Source organism: Cydia fagiglandana, chromosome 20 (genome assembly GCF_963556715.1).
Source record: "Cydia fagiglandana chromosome 20, ilCydFagi1.1, whole genome shotgun sequence".
Classification (NCBI taxonomy): Eukaryota; Metazoa; Arthropoda; class Insecta; order Lepidoptera; family Tortricidae; genus Cydia; species Cydia fagiglandana.
The window spans coordinates 12,843,378-12,869,733 of NC_085951.1; the positions used below are offsets into that span (position 1 = coordinate 12,843,378).

Below are 26,356 nucleotides of genomic sequence, written 5' to 3' on the forward strand. Positions count from 1 at the left end.
GCGTGTGTGCGGGACCTGCGCGACGCGTCACCGTCGGTCGACCCTGTTAGACAGGGCGGCCATCGGTGGATGGGTTCTGGTCTCAGCTGGTCTTCCCCTCCGGCAGGGGCCGGGCGCGTTCCGGCTTCGATTTTCCCAGGAAAATCGTCGGCGGATATGCAGGTGCTGGTGAGGTGCGTCCGTGCGAGGTTCCGAGTGGCTCTCCGACTCGAGCGAGTACCGCTGATCTAGTTTTATCTTATCGCGGCGACAAACTAGTAGAGCGAGTGTTCTCGCCGGCAGTGTGAACAGCCAGCGATGAACTATTAATATACGTGTCTCTTTTACTAACACAGGATCCTAATCTTTTGTTCGTTTCTTGGGCGAGAAATTCGCCGATAGTTAATCGCTTACTCGCTCTTGGTGGGACTAGTGCCTTATGGCGCTAATTAATTTCGTTAGGTATCAAACTTTTTTCTAAGGCTTTACAACTCTTCCACAATCGATAACTCTTTGCTGCCTAGTACTAGAGCTTATGGAGAGATCAATTTAAGGAGATTAATGTTAGGACACTGAATGTAGGCTGTAGGTACCAAATGATGTATATATTTCTATTAGCACTCAGTTGAATAATGTACAGTAGAGTTCATGAATATATAATATATATATACATTTTTCACCTTAATCCATTGCAATAAGGTGAAAACTTAGAGCATTTAATAATTGGAGTCGCCTTTAACAGCTTACCCCTCTGCCGAAAAACTTGCACAATTGTGCAAACTTTTGTATGGACTTGGCTATTTGTACGTTACGTACAAATCATGTAGAAATAGCAATACATTTGACATCCCTTCCCCCGCAAAAATCGGCAGACTGTTTCGTTCGTACAGAAAATGACAGCCATGACGTCTCCAGTTATACTAAAATGCTCTAAGGGTGAAAAATTTATATAGTTAGACCGTAAAAAGTCTGCAGCGATTTTGATAGCCCACGCAGTGCAAGTGTCATATTAAACGTCAAACTTCTATGAAATTATGACGTATTAATAACACTTACACTGCGTGGGCTATCAAATCCGCTGCAGACTTTTATTGGTGTGACTATAAATACTTATAAACGCGACTTTTTACCTGGTAAGCATGCATTAGGTACGTGTACATTTTTAATTGGATATCCAATTATATTTATTTTTAAAAGGCACAACCCGTTCCAAATCGTACTTTTCCACCTACCGGTTTGCGATTATGAATCATGTCTTACGAACATTTCTTTAATAACTGATATTAAGAAGCGATTGACACTTAATTAGTTAATATTCGATTAAAAGGTAATAGTTATAGAGGAAACAAACTAGCAATTTACGCTTACGTTTTTATATTACCTACCACTTTGATGGTATGGTTAACGCTTAACGATCACTATACACCTTATAGCTCTTGATCTTCGAACTCTGATCACAAAGTTGCGGACATACAGATCTATAGACAGACAGACGGACAAGGCGAAACTATAATGGTTCCTAGTTGACTACGGAACCCTTAAAACACTGTAAGAGTAAAACACTGATTTCAACTTTCACGAATTTTACACATACTTACACGTATTTAAATAATACGCGTGTAAGTCCCGTTGTACAATTTAATAAACAGTAAATCTCAAATCAAAATATGGTTTTCCACCAGAGAATACTTAATAAGCATAATAAGCTTAAGTTTGCGCTTATAGCTTGCGCATGAAGCATATTAAGCTCCCTTCTTTGATAAAAAGCTATAAATGTTTCACAAATACTCTAGTTAATCGCATCTTATCTTAGGTACAAGCTAGAATTATACTAATAAATAACTTGTTAATCAAATTCTCAAACATTATCTGTATTATTTAGGCGCATCGGAGTAGAAATTGAGATACAATTGAAATTAAGAGTTGCCTTGTTGGCTGAGTCCTTTGAAAATTAGGTCGCGATTCGGTTTTCGGGGATGTAAAGTGCCCGTATCCTTTCTATCATACAAATACTCTGTATCTTTAGATATTTACATAAAAGTAAACAAATAATTTGTACATTTTCGGGTAGTTATAACATTTACCTATTGGTTAACCAACCAAATACAAAACCGCCTGGATCTGTCACTGAACGACCAGACTTTAATCTACATTATTTGATCATGTAATGTTTTCATCTATCCTCATGAAAACATTACATTACACCTCTTGCCTACTAGGCTCCAAAGGGCTCCCCCTTGGAGGGTAGATTTTGTTTACTTTTATTTAAATACCTAAAGATACAGACTATAAATGTACTGTTACCGATCGCATCTTCGAAACATTATTTGTTCAATTTTTAATTTACCAAATTTTTATCTGACCGAACGCGGTTTTTTTAACCGTTCGATTTTTAGAAGGATTGACAACTTTAACTTATCTCTATGGCTTCTTTTCAGAATGCCTTTCAAAAGTTTAGAAAAGTTATCTGTTTTGAAAAATAACGCGTTCGAGCAAATGAAAATTTGGCAAAAATCAAACATCGGGTGTTAGACCAATAATAGTCTGCAACGAGTCTTTTGTTATCATACGCAGTCCATGTGTTATTTACACGTCATAATTTCATAGAAATTTGACGTTTAATATAACACTTGCACTGCGTGTGCTATCAAAATCGTTGCAGATTTTTCTTGGTCTAACTCTTAATATCTTTCAAAGTTGCGATATGATCTTAAAAAAAATCTCAATATTTTTATTTTCTAAATTAATTCTAAGTTTTGTAGCAGACGGCTCTAGTAATATTTTTGTTAATTATCTACTTCAAATATTATTATGTAAGTAATTTGCTTGTGTCTATTATGTGAACGAACGTCCGCTTCCTTTCCCCAAATTATTACTAAAATGAGTCGCAAACTGTTGAAAATAAACTCAACACGGGACTGTTAAATTTGAATACATATTCCTCGTATAAAATGTACCCACTTAAATTTCAACAAGGCTCCTGACTGTGGAATATCTCTTTTAACATTTTAGAGTACATAAAATACGTAGACTCCTAAATAATTTAAATCGTAGGTGCTCGAAGCACTTTACGATGAATACCTCTATACAACGCAAATATGTTATAAAATATTTTGAACATTGTTGAACAAAGGGTATTTGTATTACTATTTTTAGGGTTCCGTACCCAAAGGGTAAAACGGGACCCTATTACTAAGACTTCGCTGTTTCATGAATATATATCTCGACAGCATACCTATATGAAAATGAATTCCAGTAGACAGTAATGGATAATTCTCTCGAGAGATACTTCGAGTATCGGATATATTATTGCTTTTATATATTATACAGGGTGATATGATAATGTGGATCATTTACAGAGTCAGAAAAAGTGGTTCTGGATCACGACCCAGAAATCACCCTGTATTATATTATACCTACTGAAAAATATCCGAACCTGTCAACATACTGTCGACTTTACTGGGAGGCCTATTCAGATAGTAATTTCTTGTTATCAAGTTGTTATGTCGTCTTCCTTTATTTCTTCAACCAGAAATCATTGTTGACAGTTGATACTCGTAATCCCTAACAAAATAATGTGAATATTTGGTAAGAATTTAAGTAGTACTATTTGTATATAACATTGTAGTCTAGCCACCTCCCTTGCCTATCTTTCACCCCTAGTAGTGCACCCTTTATGCTTCCACCGTAGTACATAACCACTTTCATGCTTGTTAACAGCGGTGGTGGCCAAATCCCAGCCCAGAGCGTTGGCACGCAAACCAGCTTCGGTACCAATACCGGTACCGGTTCCAGCTTCGGTTCCAATACCGGTACCGGTTCCAGCTTCGGTAGCGATACCGGTAGCTCAAGCTTCGGTACCAATACCGGTAGCTTCAGTACTCAGACTGGTAGCAGCTTGAACGATGACAGAAGGAGACCGGACAACGGGTACCGGCTGACTACAGCGGTACCCATGAGGACCACAACTACGAGTAGATACGACGATGATGATGATGGGTAGGTAACGTAAATGTCCCAGTGTTTCACACTGCTCCAATGGGTGCCATCATGGCACTGCCATGTGAATGTCCTAGCACTAGACCCTGCTCCAAAGCTTAAATTCATATAAAAAGCTATGACAAACGGACAGTCATCTATGTATTGTAGTTAGGGAGGTAGTCAAACACTAGGACGTTTACCTCAGAATAATTGTGACGTTCCACGGTAAAAGGTACCTTATGGCGACTGGCACTTACGTTGCATAGCGCCGCAATAATATTGGAGCGGCGTTAATAATAGTTAATTATAGCGTAAGCGCCAACCGCCATAAGGTTCCTTTACCCGTGGGACGTCACAATTATTAACTGACCAATTAATTTCTTTCTTACGGCATTAACAACATTAACAAAAGTTTAAAGACATTTACTTGCACCATTCGCTAACTCGGGGTTAACAAGTTAAACCTGGAGTTACAATGCCAGTACAATATGACACTGGCTTAACGGTTTAACCGCTTAACCTAGGGTTAGAGGGATAGTGCATTTGGCCCTAAGACTCGTCCGAAATTCAAAATTCTACTAATAATTACAGACTTCGCAAATTAATGGTCTTAAAATTAAGTGTTTCTTGTGTTTTATAGTGTATGTACCTACATAAATGAGATATAGGGTCATAAAGAAATCTCAAGTATTTCGGCTATTTACATCATAATAAAAACCAGCTAATTACGAATTAATGACCTTACCTCGATATCCGTTAATGATTGTAACATAATAGTTACACATCCGCGTGCAAAACCACAATGATTCATACAATAGTACCTTGTTACATGAATTCTCGTACCTACATGTTTCTTATAGCATTTAGGAGCAAGTCCAGAGGGAATAATAAAATGTTTCCTGTTGAATAGAAATGGTAATTTATTTTATTACCTACATGAGAATATCCGCCTGATTCGAACTTTAAGATACGTCAATTAATAGATCTATAAACGATATGGATTAGATGCGTCAGTGTCAAAAGTGACGTTTTTGTTTGAAGAAACGTCACATCTGACACTGACATCTAATCCATGGATATCGTTTCTAGATCTATTAACTGACGTATCTGAAAGTTTGAATCGGGCCGTTCTTGTTTACCATCACAATTGTTTTTTGTTTAGACTGACACTTGATCGGTTCATATTTTTATAGTTCGTTTTTTTTAGCATTAGAAAGAACTTCGCAGAAGTAAGCTTGTGTTTCCAAATCCGGCACTTTTAGCGGTAATAATTTGAAGTAAATTATATGTATTGACCATGCTACATAAGATAATTCAATAATTATTAACAATTAAAGAGCCTGATAAAAACTGTATGCTTGCTTCTGTGGAGTTCTTTCTAATGCTAAAAAAAACGAATTATAGTATTCCGCACAGAACGATTATATTTTATGCAGGATTCTTTTTTACAATACTTACCTATAGGTACTTACAAAAATATGTGCATACTAATATTGGAGTGGATGGAAAGCGTGGCATCTTTCAACCTTAGATACTTATAACTTTTATTGTACGAAAGGAAATCGAACTTACAAAAGACGGATTTAATGTTATAACTTATAACATTATGTTATGTTATGCTTATAACTTATAAGCATAACATTGTCTCTCATATAGACCGTAGAACCACCCAGCTTTGCACTGTAGAGCAAATATCCCCACCCATCTAACATCTACCTAATCATAAGTAAATTTATATGATAATATTAATTTTATTCTTACTACCATTTTCTATACTCTGTATCTTTAGGTATTTAAATAAAAGTAAACAAAATCTATCCTGAAATGGCTCCTCAAGCCAGTTGAGGGTAGATGAAAACATTACATGATCAAATAATGTAGGTTAAAGTCAGGTCGTTCAGTGACTGATCCAAGCGGTTTTGTATTTGGTTGGTTAACCAATAAATCTTAAAACTACCCGAAAATTTACAAATTGTTTGTTTACTTTCTTTTAAATACCTAAAGATACAGACTATAGGCTTCATGGGGGCCCCATAAGTGCATATATTTACTTGGAAAAATTCGACCTATGCCGCTGTGGCCCGGTGGCCGAAAGGTACCTGCCGCGATAGCAGAGGACGCTGGTTCGATTCCAGCCTGGGGCACTGGAGGCCTTGGTCACTTTTTCTTAGTATATGACATTTATTTCAGTTTATAGGCTTCATTATTCTAAAGTTAGGAATAATAGAAATGCTTCAGTAATTTTTTTGTTTTCATTCCAGGAACGACTATTTCTCAGGCGGGCAACCTACGTTCATCGTCCCAAGCAGGCCTAACAACAACAATAACAACTATAACAATAACAATAGAGGGCAGGTATGTTTATTTACTTATTACCAAAATCTAAACTTATTAGATCTCATCATAGTATGGCCCCGACACTATCATGAATACTGACATTACTTTGATGGAATGACGTTTTTACTGATTCTGTAGGGATTGACATGAAGGAATGACGGCAAGTAACGAAGATTATTTAAATAATTTTCGTCAGTATTGGAGTTATGTCAAAGTAATGACGCTAGAAATGACATTACTACTGACAGTGAATTGATTAGAACGATGGAATCAGATAGAGCACTTAGTAACTGGAGACGTCATGGCTGTCATTTACTGTACAAGTCTGCCGATTTTTGCGGGGAAGGGTCCGTCAAATGTATTGCTATTTCTACATGATTTGTATTTGTACGTAACGTACAAATAGCCATGTCAGTCCATACAGTAGCTTGCATAATTGTGCAAGGTTTTCGGCAGAGGGATAAGCTCTAAAAGGCGACTCCGGTTATTAAATGCTCTAAGGATCTCATACTACTTCAGCCGGCGTATTATGGATAGCTTTATCCATCTTTATCCACGTGATAAAATAACTGTCACTGTTTAACACTGTGGGATAGAAAGTGACGGACACCGTTTTATCACGCTGTCACGTAGACAAGAACGACCATCATATCCGTACTGATATGAAAATGAGACTGTTAGTGTCAATTATCAAAAAAGTGATATTACTTCAACCAAACACGTCACTTTTGACACTGACATATCAGCATCATATCAGTACAGCCAGCTTATTATCGATGGCTTTATCCATCTTTATCCACGCGATAAAATAACTGTCACTTTTTAACACCGTGAGATAGAAAGTGACGGACATCGTTTTATCACGCTGTCACTTAGACAAGAACGACCATCATATCCATACAGATGAGTAAACTAGAATTGGCCTGTAATAATCATATTATAGTGATAGATTAATAATATATACTTAGTATCAATATGATTCACAAGAGTTTGAACTCGATTGACCGAGAAAACAATGAATCAACGTTCGTAATATTTGAAAACAGTTTGATATTAATATTAATACCAAAGTACGAGTATCATTGCTGTATGGTGATAACAAATATCGGAGTCTTTCTATGTAAATATATGTTTAATTATTTGCCATATTACTTGAACCGAAGTTCTTTTTAGGGTTCCGTAGCCAAATGGGAAAAAACGGAACCCTTACGGATTCGTCATGTCTGTCTGTCTGTCTATGTCACAGCCACTTTTTTCCGAAACTATAAGAACTATACTGTTGAAACTTGGTGAGCAGATGTATTCTGTGAACCGCATTAAGATTTTCACACAAAAATAGAAAAAAAACAATACATTTTAGGGGTTCCCCATACTTAGAACTGAACCTCATTTTTTTTTTTTCATCTAACCTATACGTGTGAGGTATCTATGGATAGGTCTTCAAAAATGATAATGAGGTTTCTAATATCATATTACTTGCTGCTACGGTACCCTTCATGGGCGAGTCCGACAAGCACTTGGCCGCTTTTTTTAATATAAGTATGATATTGAAATCATTGACTCTAAATAATAATTGTAGGTAGGTAAGTATTCTACCTACCTACAATTACCAAAGGGCACGTTAGAGTGGCGTAGTTACTCTAAGTATAAACACTGAATAAGTTTCTAAGAAAATTGGAATTGCTACCACAAGCTGGATTATACTTATAAATAAATGACAATCGGGATTAAAGATGGCACCAGCACTATACAAAAACTAGCCAAAGTCACTACCGAAGCCATGCAAAAATCAACCCTATTTTAATGCAATACGGGTTTTTTGAGAGTCACATTATTGTGGTTTTCTAGGTAGTGTTTGGTATTCTGCTCCGTATTTTCTTTAAGTATTTCCATAGTTATAAAAGAACTTATGCGTCAAGGCATCTCTATACACTTTTGTCGTTTCGATTCCGAGGCCAAAGAGATCAGTATGATCTTAATCCGAAACCCGCGGAACGCTTCAACGGAGGAGCAAAAAACTGTTTAATATTAATTGTATTCGTTGCTTGTATCTAATTTTATACAGAGTGCCTACACAATACTTAATTATGCTACTTAAGGTAGGTTGTTGTTGTTGCAAACAAGCTGTCAGTATTATTTTTTAGGGTTCCGTACCCAAAGGGTAAAAACGGAACCCTATTACTAAGACTCCACTGTCCGTCTGTCCGTTTGTCGGTCACGAGGCTGTATCTCATGGACCGTGATAGCTAGACAGTTGAAATTTTCACAGATGATGTATTTCTGCTGCCGCTATAACAACAAATACTAAAAAGTACGGAACCCTCGGTGGGCGAGTCCGACTCGCACTTGTCTGGTTTTTACACCAGGTAGTAAAGGCTCTCTTGATATTTCTAAAAACCGATGGAAAAGTTGCATTTTATCCACAAGTGTGGCAAATGACGTAAAATTCGTGCTACCTCTTCACAGACCATTAAAAGTTTCTAAAATTGTAAACCTATATATAGTCTGTATCTTTAGGTAAGTATTTATATAAAAGTAAACAAACAATTTGTAAATTTTCGGGTAGTTATAACATTTATTGGTTAACCAACCAAATACAAAACCGCCTGCAGCAGTCACTGAACGACCTGACTTTAACCTACATTATTTGATCGTGTAATGTTTTCATCTAACCTCAAGCCATTTGAGGGTAGATTTTGTCTACTTTTATTTCAATACCTAAAGACACAGAGTATAATGAATTAATGATAATAACCATAATGTTTGTATAGCCACGAATAGTTTTTTTTTTTTAAAGTATCTCAAATGGATTAAGCTATTAATTCGTGAGATTTCACAGTTAAACATCATCTCTTGTGTTTGACAACATTAAAATCCACTTAAGGATTTAATATGAATATAATCGTTTCTAACCACAATATAACATGTTGTTTATAATCTTATAAGTTATAAGTGTATTATAATATTATAAGTGTATTATTGGGTAGTATTAAATTTAAATATCTGGGAGACCGAAATTTACTTGTAAAACATATAAAACTCGTGCGTAGACGACATAAAACGCATTGTATGCTCTAGAGCATAAAAGTGAAATTTTCTTCTAAGACTAATATAATAATAATATATCATTTATTTCAGAATTAAATTATTCCATATAAGTACACTAACTCTATATACATTTACAAACTACACTTAAAAACTAGGTGGACAACATGTGCATCTTGTTCCAAATAATAATAATAATATAATCGGTCTCAACGGCCAAACAGTTAAAACATATTGCACAATTTTACTGAGCGATAAAATTGTGTAGATGACAAAACTTGTTATATTATTTAATTTTTGCTACAATTTATTAGAAATCCGTATTTTCTGTCATTAAATTTAGTAAATCACATAAAATAGGAGTCGATTATCGTTCAAAAATGCTCCGAAATGTTTGACTTGGCAGAAAATCAAGCGTCTCAAACCCTGATCACATGTTGAAAATAAAAAATAAAATTAAAAAGTTAGTTGGCGGGAATTGGTTATTTATGTATTATTATATTATATTATTATATGTTCTTTCGCTTTACGACAATTTCGTGGTGTAAATTGCCGTGAAAAATATAATTTATTTTCCTCGCAATCGAAGTGGAAAGCAGAGTGTACAACAAGGGCATAAATGTCAATTTTTAAATAAATGTAAATAATTGCCTCGGGTAAAAATGGGTCACTTTATGCCCTTGTTGTACAATCTACTATTGACTGATGAGTTCCATGTTCCACGAGGAATCACTATACTCTGTATCTTTAGGTATTTAAATAAAAGTAAACAAAATCTACCCTCAAATGGCTCCTTAAACCAGTTGAAGGTAGATGAAAACATTACACGATCAAATAATGTAGTCAATAAAACTACACTATTTGATTATAATATAATACCCTATTATCATTGTAAGGGTAAGGTTACACAAGATTGTACATAGGTAATTCGCGAGACAGTAGCGTACGCGACAAGTGATAACGCTCAAGACTACTATAAAGCTAGGTTTACATGTTTTTATTTCAAATCAAACTGTAGGTACTTATTTTTAGTAAGTGAATCATATCTTATATGTAGGCACTAACAATAAAACGGTAAGTTCACCTAATTAATGGTGCGGCCAGACATATAGGGATTCGCCTAATGCCGAACAGAAAAAATTAACTTATTAGAATGGAGGCTTTCATTTGGCGAATCCCTGCATGTCTGACTGCACACTAACGTTTCACGTCAAACAAGTCGGGATACTAACCATACTAACCCCCTTATTCATAATAAACCTCAATTAGCTATTTAATAATCGTTTGTCCTTACTTGATTAGAAATAATGTAAACAATCTCGATGTGTCTTTTAATTGAAAAACACGTTTTAAAAATAAGTTACGACAAATATGTAACACTTATGAATCTAATACGATCATTTTAGCTCAATAGTGGGACCTGATTTTTGCACGAAAAGTTTTGATAATTCTAAAGTTGAAAAAGTGATACTTATCTGATATAGGACATATTTTTAAGCATATATGCTATATATGATGAAAAGTTAGAACGAGCGTTAGATATAAATTAGGTATTTATATATTTTTAGTAATGATTTTTTAATATTGAATTAAAGTGCAATGTTTAAGTTCCATTGTTTATAATATGTATGACGCTTTATAATGTAAAATTATTAGAAATTTTTTTAATGTGCTTCTTTGTCAAACTACAATTAGCTTATTATTTTGTCGATATTGAATTAAAGTTTAATTAATCCACAACAACATATCTAAATTTATAAGTTAATAGGCAAGCTAAAAAGCTAGAAGAATAAGATATATGCTTTAGAATTAATATGCGTTTTTGTCCTATAAGATCTAATATTGAATTAGAGTCTGTAAAAATAAGTCTATTACTATAAAATAATATATGCAGCGTATATATGGAAAGTAAGAAATTTCTGTGTGTAGCTTGCATTGTAATAGTAAAATCTAGTTAAAAAGGCGCGAAATTCATAGATACGCCGCGCTGGTCCGTCCGTCGCCGGCGCGGCGCTCGAGAGCCTATCATAGCCTACCTATACCTCGCCCCTCGCCCCACCTCCCGCTCAGTAACACTGTCTGTCTTTTCTTATCATTCATTTGTTTGTTTACCGTGCACATATATAAATTATATGCGGACATTACGTGAAATTAAAATATCTTATTAAGTAAAAATACCTACAGCTGGTCAATCGGATCTTGTCAGTAGAAAGAGGCGGCAAATTTAAAAATGTAGGCGCGAAGGGATATCGTTCCATAGAAAATTTGAATTTCGCGCCTTTTTTTTGGGACAAGATTTGCTTGACCAGCTATATTTCATTATCTTGACTAATATTGTAATAAAAATGTACAAGATATTCACAACTATTTTTTACTATAAAATAAAATAAAATAATCTTTATTGCAACTTTGAGTTGTTACATAACATTGGTTCCTGGCTCTCAAAGTAGGTTTCCCTGTGTCTCAAGAGCCAGTTCCTTCCCAATTACAAGCGTAGGTAATGTTACAATGTTAGACATTTTATATGACATATTAACCGACCGACGACCGGTCTGGCCTAGTGGGTAGTGACCCTGCCTATGAAGCCGATGGTCCCGGGTTCAAATCCTGGTAAGGGCATTTATTTGTATGATGATACAGATATTTGTTCCTGAGTCATGGTTGTTTTCTATGTATTTAAGTATTTATATATTACATATATCGTTGTCTGAGTACCCACAACACAAGCCTTCTTGAGCTTACCGTGGGGCTTAGCCAATTAGTGTAAAAATGTCGTATAATATTTATTTAATATTTATTTATTTATTAACAATATTAAAATTAATTTTAAAGAAAGATGAAACTGTGATGTGTGTGTACGCGCGCGTGTGTGAGTATTCTGTGTCTGATTTTTAGAATATGTGTGTGTTTCTGTGTGTTTACGCGCGTGTGTGTCTGGTTATTTTAGAATGTATGTACTAGAACACGCATCGTAATAGCTCTTCTGCTTCAGTATAACTTAATGATTTTAACCAAATCTTAATTTTGTTTTTTAATTGAAAATTACTAATGTTGTTTATATTAAGGGTTTTGTGTGCTTTGTTATATAAGTATGGTGCCAAAAATGAAAAATGCCTTTTAGACCATGCACTATTACAGCGAGGTACGGGGTAGTGAGCTATGCGTTTGTTGCCAAATGTGATTGTAGGGGCTATTAGTCTGTGGTATCTGCGTAATGTTTGATAAATGATAAAACTATACATAGTTTGTCAAAGGACTGTCTCATTTCAAACATAGACAGGGAGAATCATCATACTATCTTTGACTTACACTAGTACTAGCACCCAAAAGAAAAGGATGAATATAGTTTTTTGTTTTTATTTACTGACAAATTGGTTTGACCAACTATACCTATTTCTGGTTCCTATTGTCATGTCCTGTCCTATTCAACGTCAATATCATAATATGTATATTATAAACCAACTGCTCAATATTACACGGTATACATCCTGAATATACAATAAGGTAAGTGGCCTCACTTACCTTATTGTATATTCCGTGTGGGCCGTATATGCCTATACGGCCCACACGGAATACGTATGCCTCACCTTAAATTAAAATGGTTTTTTTTTAATAAACAGGACATGAAGTATGAAAAACTCACTCAAATAGGTTTCTCATTTATTTAAGTTTCTTCATTATACCAAAATAGTTATAAAAATATTACGATACTCTTGGAAAATATACCTTTTATAAAAGTCCTATTATGGGCCTTATTGAACACTACCAGAGTATTACTTAATCCCGCAAAAAATAATCATTTTGACAGTAGGTAATAACAGATTTTATTGTTTTTAACTTAAGAGTTATACATATACAAATAACAATATTTGATACTTCATAACAGGAGGATTTATTTATAATAAGTGAAAATAATTATTTTGGGTCTTAATAACTAAAGATATAAAAATTGTCTATTTTACGCGAAAATAGTAGGTAACTAAACATAAATCTTTATTAGTTACAGTAGTCTCATCCTTTAACATCTGGGGGCACGGCAGTGCCCCCGCCAAGACGAGAAAAGCGCAAGGGCACTATCTACCTTTTCTCGAAGCGCTTTGTCGTTTTTTGGAACCCTCATAACTTGGGGTTGGATTATACCAGATAAACAAAGTTCTCGGACTTATTAAGCATATCAATTGCATAGCTCTTATACTTTAGATTTTATTCATATCTAAAAACTTCGATTTCGTCACTGACTCACTCACTTGATGATCATCAATACCGGGTACTTCCTGAAGTCCTCTAAGAAGCTGAAATTTGGTATGTAAGATAGTTTTAGTACACAAACAACAAATAAATTCAAAAAAAATTTATCCCTAAGGGGATGAAGATGGGGTTTAATTTTGTATGGGAAATCAATAATCACTGAACCGATTTAGTTGAAATTTGGTATGTAGATAGGTATTGTTATGGGGAAGGATATAGAATAGATTTCAACCTCAAAGTTTACCCTTACGGGGTGAAGGCAGATTTCAACCCCAAAGTTTACCCTTACGGGGTGAAGGGTTTATATGGGGAATCAGTAAGAAGTACATTGTGTAACAGATGCCCCCAGATACTTACTTCAGGATTTTTAATATTAAATCACCCCCAACCCTTTAAATTAGGGGATGGAAGATTGTCATAAACAACTTACAAAAAGAAGTGAAATCCCATCAAAAACATTTTGATGTAAAATGTTGCCCAAACGAAACCATAAGGCTCGCACTGTCAAAAAGTTATCAGATCTCTTGCTAAGCTTCTAACTCTACAAGCCCTCTAACTTTACTAGCTCTACACCAAAAGTGAGTGGCTTGGCCGTTTCGTTTCTACAAGAACTATTGTATGTAAGTATAATACAAAAACCGCCCAAATGCGAGTCGCACTCGCGTTCCAAGGGTTCTGTACATTACACAATTTTTAACAATATATTTTTTTTAGAGAAAAGTGAGTAAAATGTCTTTAAAAAACCCGTAGGGATCGGAAAACTAGGTACTTAAGTCCTACACGCTTGACTGCACATTTCTAATAGGTTTTCCTGTCATCTATAGGAAAAGAGCTAATATGTGTATTTTTTTCATAATTTTAGACCCAGTAGATTCGGAGATAAGGGGGGGGGGGGGGGCGGAATGGTCATTTTTTGCGTATTTTCTTAAATAACTTCTAAACTATTTATTTTAAAATTATGAATAAATATATCTGACATTCTTACAATGAGCCCCTTCATTTGATATATATATATATATATATATATATATATATATATATATATATATATATATATATATATATATATATATATATATATGAATTTCTATTATTTACTTTACATGTATGTCCTTGGGCTATAGACTTACATGTGTATACCAAATTTCAACTTATTGGTGCAGTAGTTTTGGAGCAAATAGACTGTGACAGACGGACAGCCAGACACACGAGTGATCCTATAAGGGTTCAGTATTTTTCCTTTTGAGGTACGGAACCCTAAAAATAATGAATTTAATAAATTTTTCACCTTATGCCCATGTGGCGGTAGCGAAACAGTCAAGCCACATATTTTGACTAAGGTGTAGAGTTAGTGAAGTTAGGGCTTGTAGAGTTTGAAGCTTGGCTCGACAAGAGATCTGACAACTTTTTGACAGTGCTAGTCTTATGGTTTCGTCTTAGCAACAAAATTTACATGAAAATGTGTTTGGTGGGATATTTTTTTACAGTATAAATATTTATTCGTAACAGTAAGTATTATCTTTTAACATAATTTTTACAGTACATCTGGTGCTACATTACGACACCGGTGCTATAATAAGCACGTTAAAACACTCCCTTTGACCGTGTTTTAAAATTCGTCACTTTGTAGGGACGGGAGTTGGAGACAAGTGATAACAACGAAAGTCATAGATGAACTCTCTTTATTTGGAGTACGTTAGCCTTATATACTAGAGATTACACACATATAAACATTAGTACTTACGTGCTATACTTACACCTCTACACCTCCCATTCACAAGAAAAAAAAAAAACTTTCATATTAGGGAAGGTTTTTTTTTTTTTTACTATTATACTGATTTATACAATTTCGTTCTGTTTTTGTGAACGATATCTATTTTTCCATCTTTTTCTATTTCTACATTAGGCGTTAAATCTCTTACAACTACATAGGGTCCCGAATACAATGGATCCATCTTAAGTCGATTTTCATTTTTAATTAATATTAAATCATTTTTCTTATATGTTACAGGATTAATATTTTTGTCATATTTTGACTTACGTACTATTTTACTCTTAATTAAATTTTCCTTGGCCTCTTTTTGAGAAAGTTGTAGTCTGTATCGTAACTCACACGGATAACTATTATGATTGTACAGAGGGTCAACTTTAGTTAATAAATTGCTTGGCAAAGTGCACTTTTTACCAAACACTAGTTCGTACGGGGTGTATTTAGTTTCGGAATGGACTGAAGTATTATATGAAAATGACCAATAAGGGAGCCAATCACTCCATGATTCTGGGTGACAATCGGTTTGGATGCGCAAAAAGGTAGCCAAATGTTTGTGGGAATTTTCTAGCGAGCCAATACTTTCGTGGTGGTAAGCTGTAGATTGTATTTTATTGATTTTGAGTAAGTTACAAACCTCCGTCATAACGTTAGAGATGAATTCTGTACCTCGGTCAGTTGCAATCTCTAAGGGAATACCATACCTAAGGATAAAATTATTTACTAATGCTTTAGCTACTTCCGTTGTCGTTTTAGTAGTCAGTGGATACGTCTCTACATATTTCGATAACTCGCACTGTAGAGTTAAAATATATGAATAATTATAACTATCCTTATCTAGGGGCCCTACTAAATCTAAATATATCTTATCAAATGCTGAATCTGCAGTGGTCGTTATGACCATTGGTTCCTTGGTGTAACACGTGTATTTTTGTTTTTTACATGTGTTACATTGCTCTACATAGTGTTTTACGTCGCGTTCTAAACCCGACCAAAAGTAATATTTTTTAATATTATTTATCATTCTCCTTGTACCTGCGTGGCCACTCGTAGGTAATAAGTGAAAATCGTTAAGTATAACTTGTTTGTCATCATTGTCAGTTATTTTTATAACATCTCTTAATATGCATAATGACGGACCGGTCCAATCCTTTGTTTTATTTATTTCTTGCGCTAGTTTATTAACAAAAACATAATTATTTTTACTTTTTATTATATATATTCGCTCGACATGACATGTCTTGCAGAATACCTCAAGTTCTCTCACAAAGTCGGCTCGCGATATTTGTGATTGAGCGTGTGAGTTTATATAAATTGCCATTTTGGCAGGCATGTAGCACAATGTCTTACTTTTATACTTGACTTCATTTTTTAAACCTTGTTTTACAAGTTCTTGGCTAGTACTGAACAATAATTCTACCGAATTCGACGGTTTTTTACTTAATTCTATCACTTTTGGATGATCAGGCCAATCGCTTCTAGAATCAGTTACAGCCAACGAATTGCTAGAGTTCTGTTTCATGATTTGTTTATACTTTGATCTAGTCATTACATTAATAACAGTTACATGCATCTCTTTCAATTCATCTGACGTCATTTTTATACGGGACAACGCGTCTGCAGCCGCATTGTTTTTCCCTTTTACATACTCGATAGTGAAGTCATACTCTTCTAACGCCAGTCTAAATTTTAATAGTCTACTCGATGGGTCTCTTAAGTTAAACAAATATATCAAGGGTCTGTGGTCAGTTTGAATTGTAAATTTTCTGCCATATAAATATGGCCGCCAGTATTTTATGGACCACACAATCGCCAAAAGCTCCTTTTGTATGGTAGGATAGTTTAGTTCGGCCTTATTGAGACCCCTACTTGTGTATGCTACCGGTCTTACATCGCTGTTTGCCAAAATCGCGCCAAGAGAGTAACCACTAGCATCTGTTTTCAAAATAAAATTGTTATTCTCTGATAAATCGGGATATGAAAGAACTGGAGGCGTGAGAAGAGATTCCTTTAAACTTTCAAATGACTTTTGACACTGCGCGTTCCAATTGAACTCTACGTTTTTCTTACAAAGTTGGTTTAGTGGATAAGCTTTTTCGGCAAAATTTTGAATAAATTTCCTATAATAGTTCGCGAACGCAACGAAACGTTTCACTTCATCCACGTTTTTTGGTATCGGATATTCGTTCATAACTTTTAATTTGTCTGGGTCAGGTAGTATACCTTTTTCTGATACTACATGGCCAAGATATAGAATTTCCTTTTTAAGGAAATCGCATTTTTCAGGGTTTAGCTTAAGGTTTACTTTACGGAGTCTTGAAAACACGTCCATGAGATTTTTATTATGGTCTACTAAGTTTCTACCAAACACAATTAAGTCGTCTAAATAGACAAAACATTTTTCATAATTTAACCCTGACATAGCCACAGTTATCATCCGGGAAAAGGCTCCAGGCGAGACCTTCAATCCTTGGGGCATCCTGGTTAGCCTATACTGGCCAGAACAAAAGGCTGTATACTTTCTACTTTCCTCGTCTAATAATACTTGATAGTAGCCTGAGAATAGGTCAAGGTGAGAGAAGTAAATGGATCCAGACAACGAATCTAGGATTTCGGTAATATTTGGCAAAGGAAATTTATCATCTTGAATTTGGTTGTTAAGTTGCCTATAGTCTATAACTAACCTCCATTTTTTCTTTTCTCCTCCTAAACTTTTTTTTGGTACCAGTAACACTGGGCTTGACCACTCGCTTTGAGTAGGTTCAATAATTCCATCGTCTAATAACTTTTTTATTTGTTTATTTAATTCTTGTTTTTGAGAATGTGGTATTCTATAGGGTTTTTTGAAAACTGGAGATGTATTTGGCTTTAAATGTATTTTTTGCTTGTATATATTAGTGGTAGTTAACTTATCATTCGGCAGATGGAAAACATCGGAAAATTTTGCACACATACATTCTATGGAGGTTTTTTCATCCGGATTCAAATGATTCAAATTTAGTAGAGAAAATAATTCCTTTACCCTATTCGCATCCCCTCGCATGGGGCTAAACGTACATAAGTCATAATTCTGTAACCTTTCTACTTGTGGTGTTATATTTTTCAAATCAACTTGTTGTTCCGTCGTATTTAAAATCTTAATTGGTATTGTTCCATTGACTGGTTTAACAATTGTATTAGCGATAAACACTCCACTACAAAGTTCTTCCGTGCACACAACACATTCATCAGTCATTTCTGTTTTTATGTAATGAATAGATTCCGACCTGGCCGGAATAATGTAAGACAGATCTGTATCAGAAATATTAAGTAAGGGTAAGTATATTTTATACCCTCCATTTGTATTTAATGCCAATGAACTCGTGTCGTAATCTATGACTCCTCTATACCTAAATAAAAAGTCATTGCCTATGATCCCATTAGCCAAACACGGCAGTGAGTCGAAAACGTAGATCTTATGACGATATGATTCACCGTTCGCAACTAGGTCTAAATAGACGTACCCTAATACGTCGACGCTACCTCCTATGCCATTTACAGTGGACTTCTCTTTATGGTATGGGATATTTAACAGGTTGAGATATTTTAATTTTATTGCGCAAATTGCCGCTCCACTGTCAATAAGAAAGTGGCTATCGCAATCTTGAACTTTAAATATAGCTACCAAAGTGCTATCGCATGTTAATATTGACAGTATTTTAGTCACGAAAAAACGTATTCACGTCATTTTCGTCGTTTGAGTTTACCGGGGGAACTGTATCAGTTTGAGTCATCATTTTCATGCTCGGACGGTTCCACTGACTACTATTCCTGTTGGAATAATTACCTGACTGTCGCCCTCGCATGCCCCTGGAGTTGCCTCGGTTGCTGCTACGATAGGTGGCAGCCCCGCCGCCGCGGTGACCGTAACTGTACTGTGCGCCGCGGCCGCCTCGGGGGTAGAATTGTTGACTTGGTCCTCGACTACTATTATAAAACTCCCACTGTCCGGGGTACGGCCCCTTAGATGGTTGTCCACGTGTTAAAAATTGTGGCGACATACCTAGAATTTCACCTGAAGTCGAGCCGGCGGTGACGTCATCCTCCTCTTGAGCTGCCTGTATCGCATCCTTTAGCGACTCAAAATTCCTTGCTGCAATAACGGTACTTAATCGGCGGTTTCGTAAACCGTCGGCGAACTTTTTGATCGCCAATTTTTCGTTCAAGGGCTTAAGAACCTTGAAACTGTCAGAATTACCATCGGCCTGTGAAATAGTCAAATCTACAAATAACTCTGCAATTTCGGACCCAAAATCTTTTACACTTCGATTATTCTGCTTAATAGTGTGCAGCTTGCTCTGAATAGCAGTCGCAGATTTTTTTGGTAGTAAAACTTTCCTCATATCCTGAATCAATTCGATTGATGTATCATAATCGGATTTTAATTTTAACTTGGCCGACTGCGATAGCCTGCTTTTCAAAACGAACTGTATAAGTTTATTTTGGTCGTCACTCTTTAAAATAGTGCTGTAATACTCAATGCCGTCGATGAGCTGTTTTGTATTAGTTTCTTCATCGGTCATTACATGCAACAAGTTCAAGGCCGTTTTTAATTCGAATGACTCCCCCATTGTGTCACTTGTGTCTTTACTTCCCTGACAATAATTCAAAATTTCCTTATGAAGTGTATTAAAAGTCGTGCACAATTTATTAAATAAAGTTACCTCCTCATTTGGCAATAACCCTTTTTTTAAGAGTTCTGACACTTCGTTATTTAATTTTTTATATTTATCCACAATAAGATTAGCCTCCTCTAACTTTATAGTAAGTATTTCACCTTGTCTACGGTCAGGGCCAATTTTACACAGGTAAGTGCGTATAGTTTTAAGTTCATTGCATAATACAGAAAGGCTTTCCGCCATTTAGTAAAATATAATTAATAATATTACGAGTAGTGAATTTAGCCATAGGTAACAATTCAATTTAAATGTAATTCGTTAATATTACGAGTAGGTAAGTTTTACCGTAAGAACTAAATTTCCTTATACGCACATCATAATGTTTAAACCGTTCACTTGCACTTTTATTACGCACTACCCAGCACTCACGTGACGCGCGCTCCTCAGACGACGCTGGTAGGCCCCACACTCCTCATGCTCAAAGCAATTGCCTGAGCTCGTCTCTCGATCTTCTTGTTGAATGCCTTATTGATGTACCTGATGACCAGGAACCCAAAGGCCAGACACACAGCAATCAGGAGCAGGAACAGATACCAATTTGTGGTGCCAACATGCTCGACGACGTTGTCGTGACTTTGCTCAATCACGTTCTCGTATCCGACTTGAGTCAAGATGTCTTGACTCGGCGCAGATGGTGTGGCCGTCGACCTGGTGTTTCCCATTTTCACAATTTCCACTCAAAAGTTCGTACTAACCATCTGTCCCATTTATGCGAACAAAGGTGCAACGTTCGTTGACTCACGCTCGGTCCATAAAAGGTTTTCACGCACTACGAAGTGTCAATGACACGGCTCAAAAGAAATTATTGCAAAAACACAAACATACAAAAATATGTCCATTGCTTCATGTCAGAAGCTTATTTAGAATTTGTCCCGCACATTTTATTTAATTGTCCGAACTATTCCGCGGTATTTAACACTAAAACACGCGCTCACCGCGGCTACTGGCAGGATCGCCATGTAGGGACGGGAGTTGGAGACAAGTGATAACAACGAAAGTCATAGATGAACTCTCTTTATTTGGAGTACGTTAGCCTTATATACTAGAGATTACACACATATAAACATTAGTACTTACGTGCTATACTTACACCTCTACAACTTGTTGCAAAATATCGATTTTTCGCAATTCTATCGTAAAAGAAAAGGAAACGAACGAAGTGGTTTTACGCATACTGAAAGTTTTGCGTAACTTTTGAATAAAACCATTTATAACCATAATAATACATTTATTGCTTCTCAAAATGTTTCCCTTTACATTCTATGCACATATATTCACTCGCTCGGACCATTTTTGGAAGCATGAGGCCCAATCACTTGACTGCAATTTTTCGACGTGGTGATGAAACGTAGTAACTGCCTTATCCGGGGTCTTAAATGTCAAACCCCAAATTAAATCCTTAATTTTGGGAAATAGATAGAAGTCACAGGGTGCAATGTCTGGATTATAATCCGTATAAGAGACATTTTCCACGTTTTCGTAATTAAAAAATGTTTTTGCCTTTATTGCGGTATCGGTGGACGCATTATTATGACGCAGGAGGATGCGGCTTCTCGGTCGTCTCTCGCGGTCTTTTTCAATGACTGCGAGCACACAAATGATAGTGTACTGCTCAGTATTTAACGTTCTTTTATTATTTAAAAGTACGGTACAAAAATGTCGCGTTTAAAAAAAACAGACGATCAAAATGTTTGGCAACGCTTTTGGCTTGTTGAACTTGTATGGGCCTCCTGTCACCTTCGAAAGACCCATTGACTGGACTAATGCCTTTTTTCCGGATCGTAGCAGTAAATCCAGGTTTCATCTCCTGTAACGATGTTATATACAGCATTTGAACTTCCTTGCATATACTTACGCAGCATTTCTCGGCACCAGTCAAAAAGTACCTGTTTTTGGACTGAAGTTAATTCGTGAGGAATCCAAAGACAACAAGGCTTCCTGACTTTTAAATATTCTTGTAAAATCTTTTGTATTTGTCTGAACCTATCCCTAATTGTCCTCAAATTTCGTCATAGGTGATTCGTGGGTTTTCTTCAATGAGTCGTCTCTCAGTAGCCACGTTTCCTTGAATGATCGCCGTGGACGGTCGACCATCACGAAAATCATTACCTAGAATAATACTGTCTCTACTAAATTCACCATACCAACGCCTCACGATGCTCAGATGTGGTGCTTCAATCCCAAAAGCATTTTGAAGGCAAGCACTACACAAGCGGAGTAAGCGAACTTTTAAAATCATAACAAAATCATAGCTCTAAAAATATTTTCGCGTTAAAGCCACGTTCAACGCACTGACTTACTTTGACAAGCCATTAAAAACAAAAGACGATCGATTTGTCGCCAACATTTGTCACATTCCATAATCAAAAGCCTGTATTTTTTTTAAATATACAATTCATAATTTAAATGTTTACCAGTGGCCAATAGTGCAAAACATTCAGTGTGGCCTATGTAGTAGGAGAGAGGGGGAGTTTGTTAAGAACTATAGACAATAGAAGAGGAAGGATGCTTGGGCACCTGATACGACACGACGAATTTATCAAAAATATCATAGAAGGGAAAGTTGAAGCAAAACAGGAAGAGGGGAAGACCAAGGAGAGCGTACATGGATCAAATAAAGGAAAAGATCAACGTCGTGTCGTATCGGGCTGTCAAAGAGAAGGCGGAGGACCGCCAAACATGGAAATTCCACCGACCTATGTATTAACAAAAAAAAGTCACTTGTAATTAGTTACTGCCTTTAAAAAGTATAAGTGCCTCAATGTTATTAGACTTTTTGATTCTTTAAAACGTCTTTAGGTCAATAAAGCAAGTGAAAAAATATTAGAGTTAGACCAAGAAAAGTCTGCAGCAATTTTGACAGCCCACACAGTGCAAGTGTTATTTATAAGTCATAATTTCATAGAAGTTTCTTCAAATCGACCTTATTAATAAGAGATTAAAAATATTGAAAATTATCTTAAAATATTTTAATCTAATATTTCATCTCATACGTTCAATAAGGCCCGGGACTAGACCTTTTTACCTGCACTGACAGTGGGCCTTCTTAGCAACAAGTACAAATTCAGAATAATTGGGAATAATAGGGAGCAACTGCTATTTTTGAATGCTGGGCCTTGTTACCCGCCGGGCCTCATATGCCTGCACCTCACCTACCTTATTTATTTGTTTTACAAGGGGAAAAGTTGTTGATTAACCGCTCGTGCTAATATTGATACCCAAACAAGCGAAACAATTTTTTTTATTAAATAGGAGGCAAACGAGCAGACGGATCACCTGGTGGTTAGCGATTACCGCCGCCCATGGACACCCGCAACACCAGAAGGGTTGCAAGCACGTTGCCGACCTTTAAGATGGGGGTCTTTGAAGGTTTGAAGGTCGTATCGGACAGTTCATTCCACAGTTTGGCTGTGCGAGGCAGGAAGCACATTCACAAATTCAAACATTCTAAAATTGAACCACGAGCGGAGCGAGTGGTTCGTAAAGTTGAACCTTGAGCGTAGTGAAGGTTTCAAGGGACGAAGGTTTAATAAAATTTTCACCACATCAGCTCGTAAAGGCCCTCTTGATTGTTCGAAACGGATAAGAAAAGTGGCATTTAATTTGATGCAAATTTTGAGTTGTTACCGTAGGTAAATTGGATCAGTTGGTTGGTAATATTGACTTTAAAATGATATATATTGAATAACGTTAGTTTGAAATTGATTTTATGATAAAGTAAATATTATCGGAGATGATCGCTCTTATAAAATGTATGTCGCTAGTCATTTATAACCTAAAAGCGCCAAATTACGCAAAATTATATTGAAATGACACCTGTGTATTGAATTTGAAGAATACTTTAACAAGGGTAGTTATCTGTATGACAATGCACCTAAAATAATTTTCAAATGTATCTATTATTTCTATACTTAACACGATAACGAATTCTACGTAAACGAAACCGCGGGCAATCCCTAGTACATATAGAAATAAATAAGGGAAGGTAAGTTTCCATTAGTGTACTGTGTAAAATAACTATTTACCATTGATAATAATTTTATAAACGCTTTGCGTATTTTTAAGGGCACCGCGCTAACCGCTAAGTAGCCCGCGACCGTCGATCGCTGCCTCCTGCCACGGCGCACAGCGCGGCGCGCGCAAACGCCGCGCGTTTGAAATGTAACTTAATATAAGCTCGGAATGCATACTTACGTATCAGTATTTAGTGTCGCCGTGATTTTATATTTCTAATCTTTTGTGTGAGAAGTAAGATCTTTATTATGACCGTGTAATATTAACTCTACAAACTTTAATTCAATATTGGCTATACTGCTTAACGAGAAATCAATATCTAGACAAGCACATTGTCTACATTTCTAACTTTTTACATGTATACTAAGTTGATAGATAATATCGTAATTTTGCAATATCAGCTACTCTAATTCTGTATTTACATAATAATTCCTGTTTTTACGTTCACCAGAAAGCAGCTGTTCCAGATTTCTAAAAACCGAATATTGTGAATAAATTAAAGTGTTATTGAATATGTTAAAGTTTCTTGTAACTTTAATTTTATATTTACATAGTTATTTAGCAAAAATTGAAAATTTAAATATGGCCGAACGCTCCACCTAAAATTTTCTAACTTTTTACATGAATGTTATTTAACATGCTTACAATAACATATCAAAAAAGAAAAAACTTTAATGTTATCAAAACCCATTTTTGTTCCACCGCTGGTCTATTTATATTCTTCTGCTTTCATAAGTAATAGTTTTTGATTTTTAAAAACGCGTTTTTCAATTAAAAGACACGTTAGATCGCTCACCTTCTTGCAAGTTCTTTCTAATGCTAAAAAAAACGAAGTATAAGACTGACGTATTTGTAAGAAAGGGATAAAACATAATTTAACTAAATCAGGCCCGTAAAGTTTTATGAATAAGGGGGTATATGTATTGTATGGGAGATCAATTCTTCGCCGTCCATTCTTCAAATTTATCGTCTTTATATATGTACTATATAAAGAGAGGAGGCCTGTGCCCAGCAGTGGGACGTATATAGGCTGAAATATAATATAATATATAATATATATGTACTAACAAAGTTGACTTGCCACATCATGAGTTGCCTATTTAATCCACATACGTGAATCCAAGAAAGCTAAAGCTAATAATACGTTTTTATTATTATACTCACATATTTTATACTTCGTTTGTTTCGCATTAGAAAGAACTTGCAAGAAGGTAAGCGATCTTGACATGTATTTTAATTGAAAGACGCTTTTTAAAAATCAAAAACTATTATTTATGAAAGCAGAAGATTATAAGTGATCGTATTAGATTCATAATTGTTACATATTTGCAGTAATTTATTATTAAAATGTGTTTTTCATTCAAAAGACACATCAAGATTGTTTACCTTATTTCTATTGCTAATAAAAACGAACTATAGTCACTCGCGCGGTCGCGCGATATTTTCGGGAGCCTAGCAATAATTTATTATAATGATTGGACTGCGAAAATGAATCAATCATTAGATTTCTTTGCAGGTACAGAAATAAATTTGGAGGTATTTTCTGTGCTCCTTATGTATGAGTATAACCTATCTATAGGTATAGTTATATCATATCATTGGAGCCTAGGTCTCCATTTTTAAACACTAACAGTGTATATGTAGCGTTCATAGTATAAGTACCTAGTATACTTAGCATAAGGGTCAAACAGATCACTGTGTTACGTCTTTCCTGTAGACATACACAAGAGTTAAGGGCTATAAAGGTTAATTGTCTTATACCCCTTATCCACGTGAAAAGGTCCTCCTTTTATTTAGAGAACTATGATACAATCATTACTTACATGCCCACAAGCTGTTAACTATTGCCCACAGGAGAGATAACTAGTGTGGTCGCGCGAACTGCACATTTTTCTCTCCTGTGGGCAATAGTTAACAGGTTATGGGCATGTAAGTAATGATTCTATCATAGTTCTCTAAATAAAAGGAGGACCTTTTCACGTGGATAAGGGTTAAATAAGAAAATTAACCTTTATAGCCCTTAACGCTTGTGTATGTCTACAGGAAAGACGTAACACAGTGATCTGTTTGACCCATAAATATAATTGTTTTCAGGCGGAATGTGGCAAGGTGGTGCGTAACAACCCCAACCCGCTGGTGGTGAACGGTCGGCCAACTCTGGAGGGGCAGTGGCCGTGGCAAATAGCGTTATACCAAACACAGGTAAGGTATTCAACTCTTGAACGGAGTTCTATCATCCAGAACATTGAGGACGGGCCTTACGGGC

The 26,356-nt window shown here is 35.7% G+C and overlaps 2 protein-coding genes across 3 annotated transcripts in view; one reads left to right on the top strand and one right to left on the bottom strand.

Annotated features, from left to right (window-relative positions):
- The window catches only part of LOC134674464 (proclotting enzyme-like), a 61,193-nt gene that overhangs the window by 24,072 nt on the left and 10,765 nt on the right, over positions 1 to 26,356 (top strand). Inside the window, exons 4-6 of one of the 2 annotated variants that reach the window (XM_063532542.1) lie at positions 3,700 to 3,978; positions 6,222 to 6,315; positions 26,185 to 26,292. In XM_063532542.1, coding sequence (XP_063388612.1) covers positions 3,700 to 3,978; positions 6,222 to 6,315; positions 26,185 to 26,292 — 481 coding nt within the window. The remainder of the gene's footprint in view (positions 1 to 3,699; positions 3,979 to 6,221; positions 6,316 to 26,184; positions 26,293 to 26,356) is intronic. The other variant, XM_063532543.1, reaches the window with a different exon arrangement.
- Positions 19,044 to 20,283, bottom strand: LOC134674473 (uncharacterized). Its single transcript, XM_063532560.1, has one exon. It carries the CDS (start codon positions 20,257 to 20,259, stop codon positions 19,057 to 19,059), a length of 1,203 nt encoding a protein of 400 aa, XP_063388630.1. The 5' UTR covers positions 20,260 to 20,283; the 3' UTR covers positions 19,044 to 19,056.

Coding starts and splice junctions, on each gene's coding strand:
- LOC134674473 (XM_063532560.1), bottom strand. CDS start 20,259: ATGGCGGAAAGCCTTTCTGTATTATGCAATGAACTTAAAACTATACGC.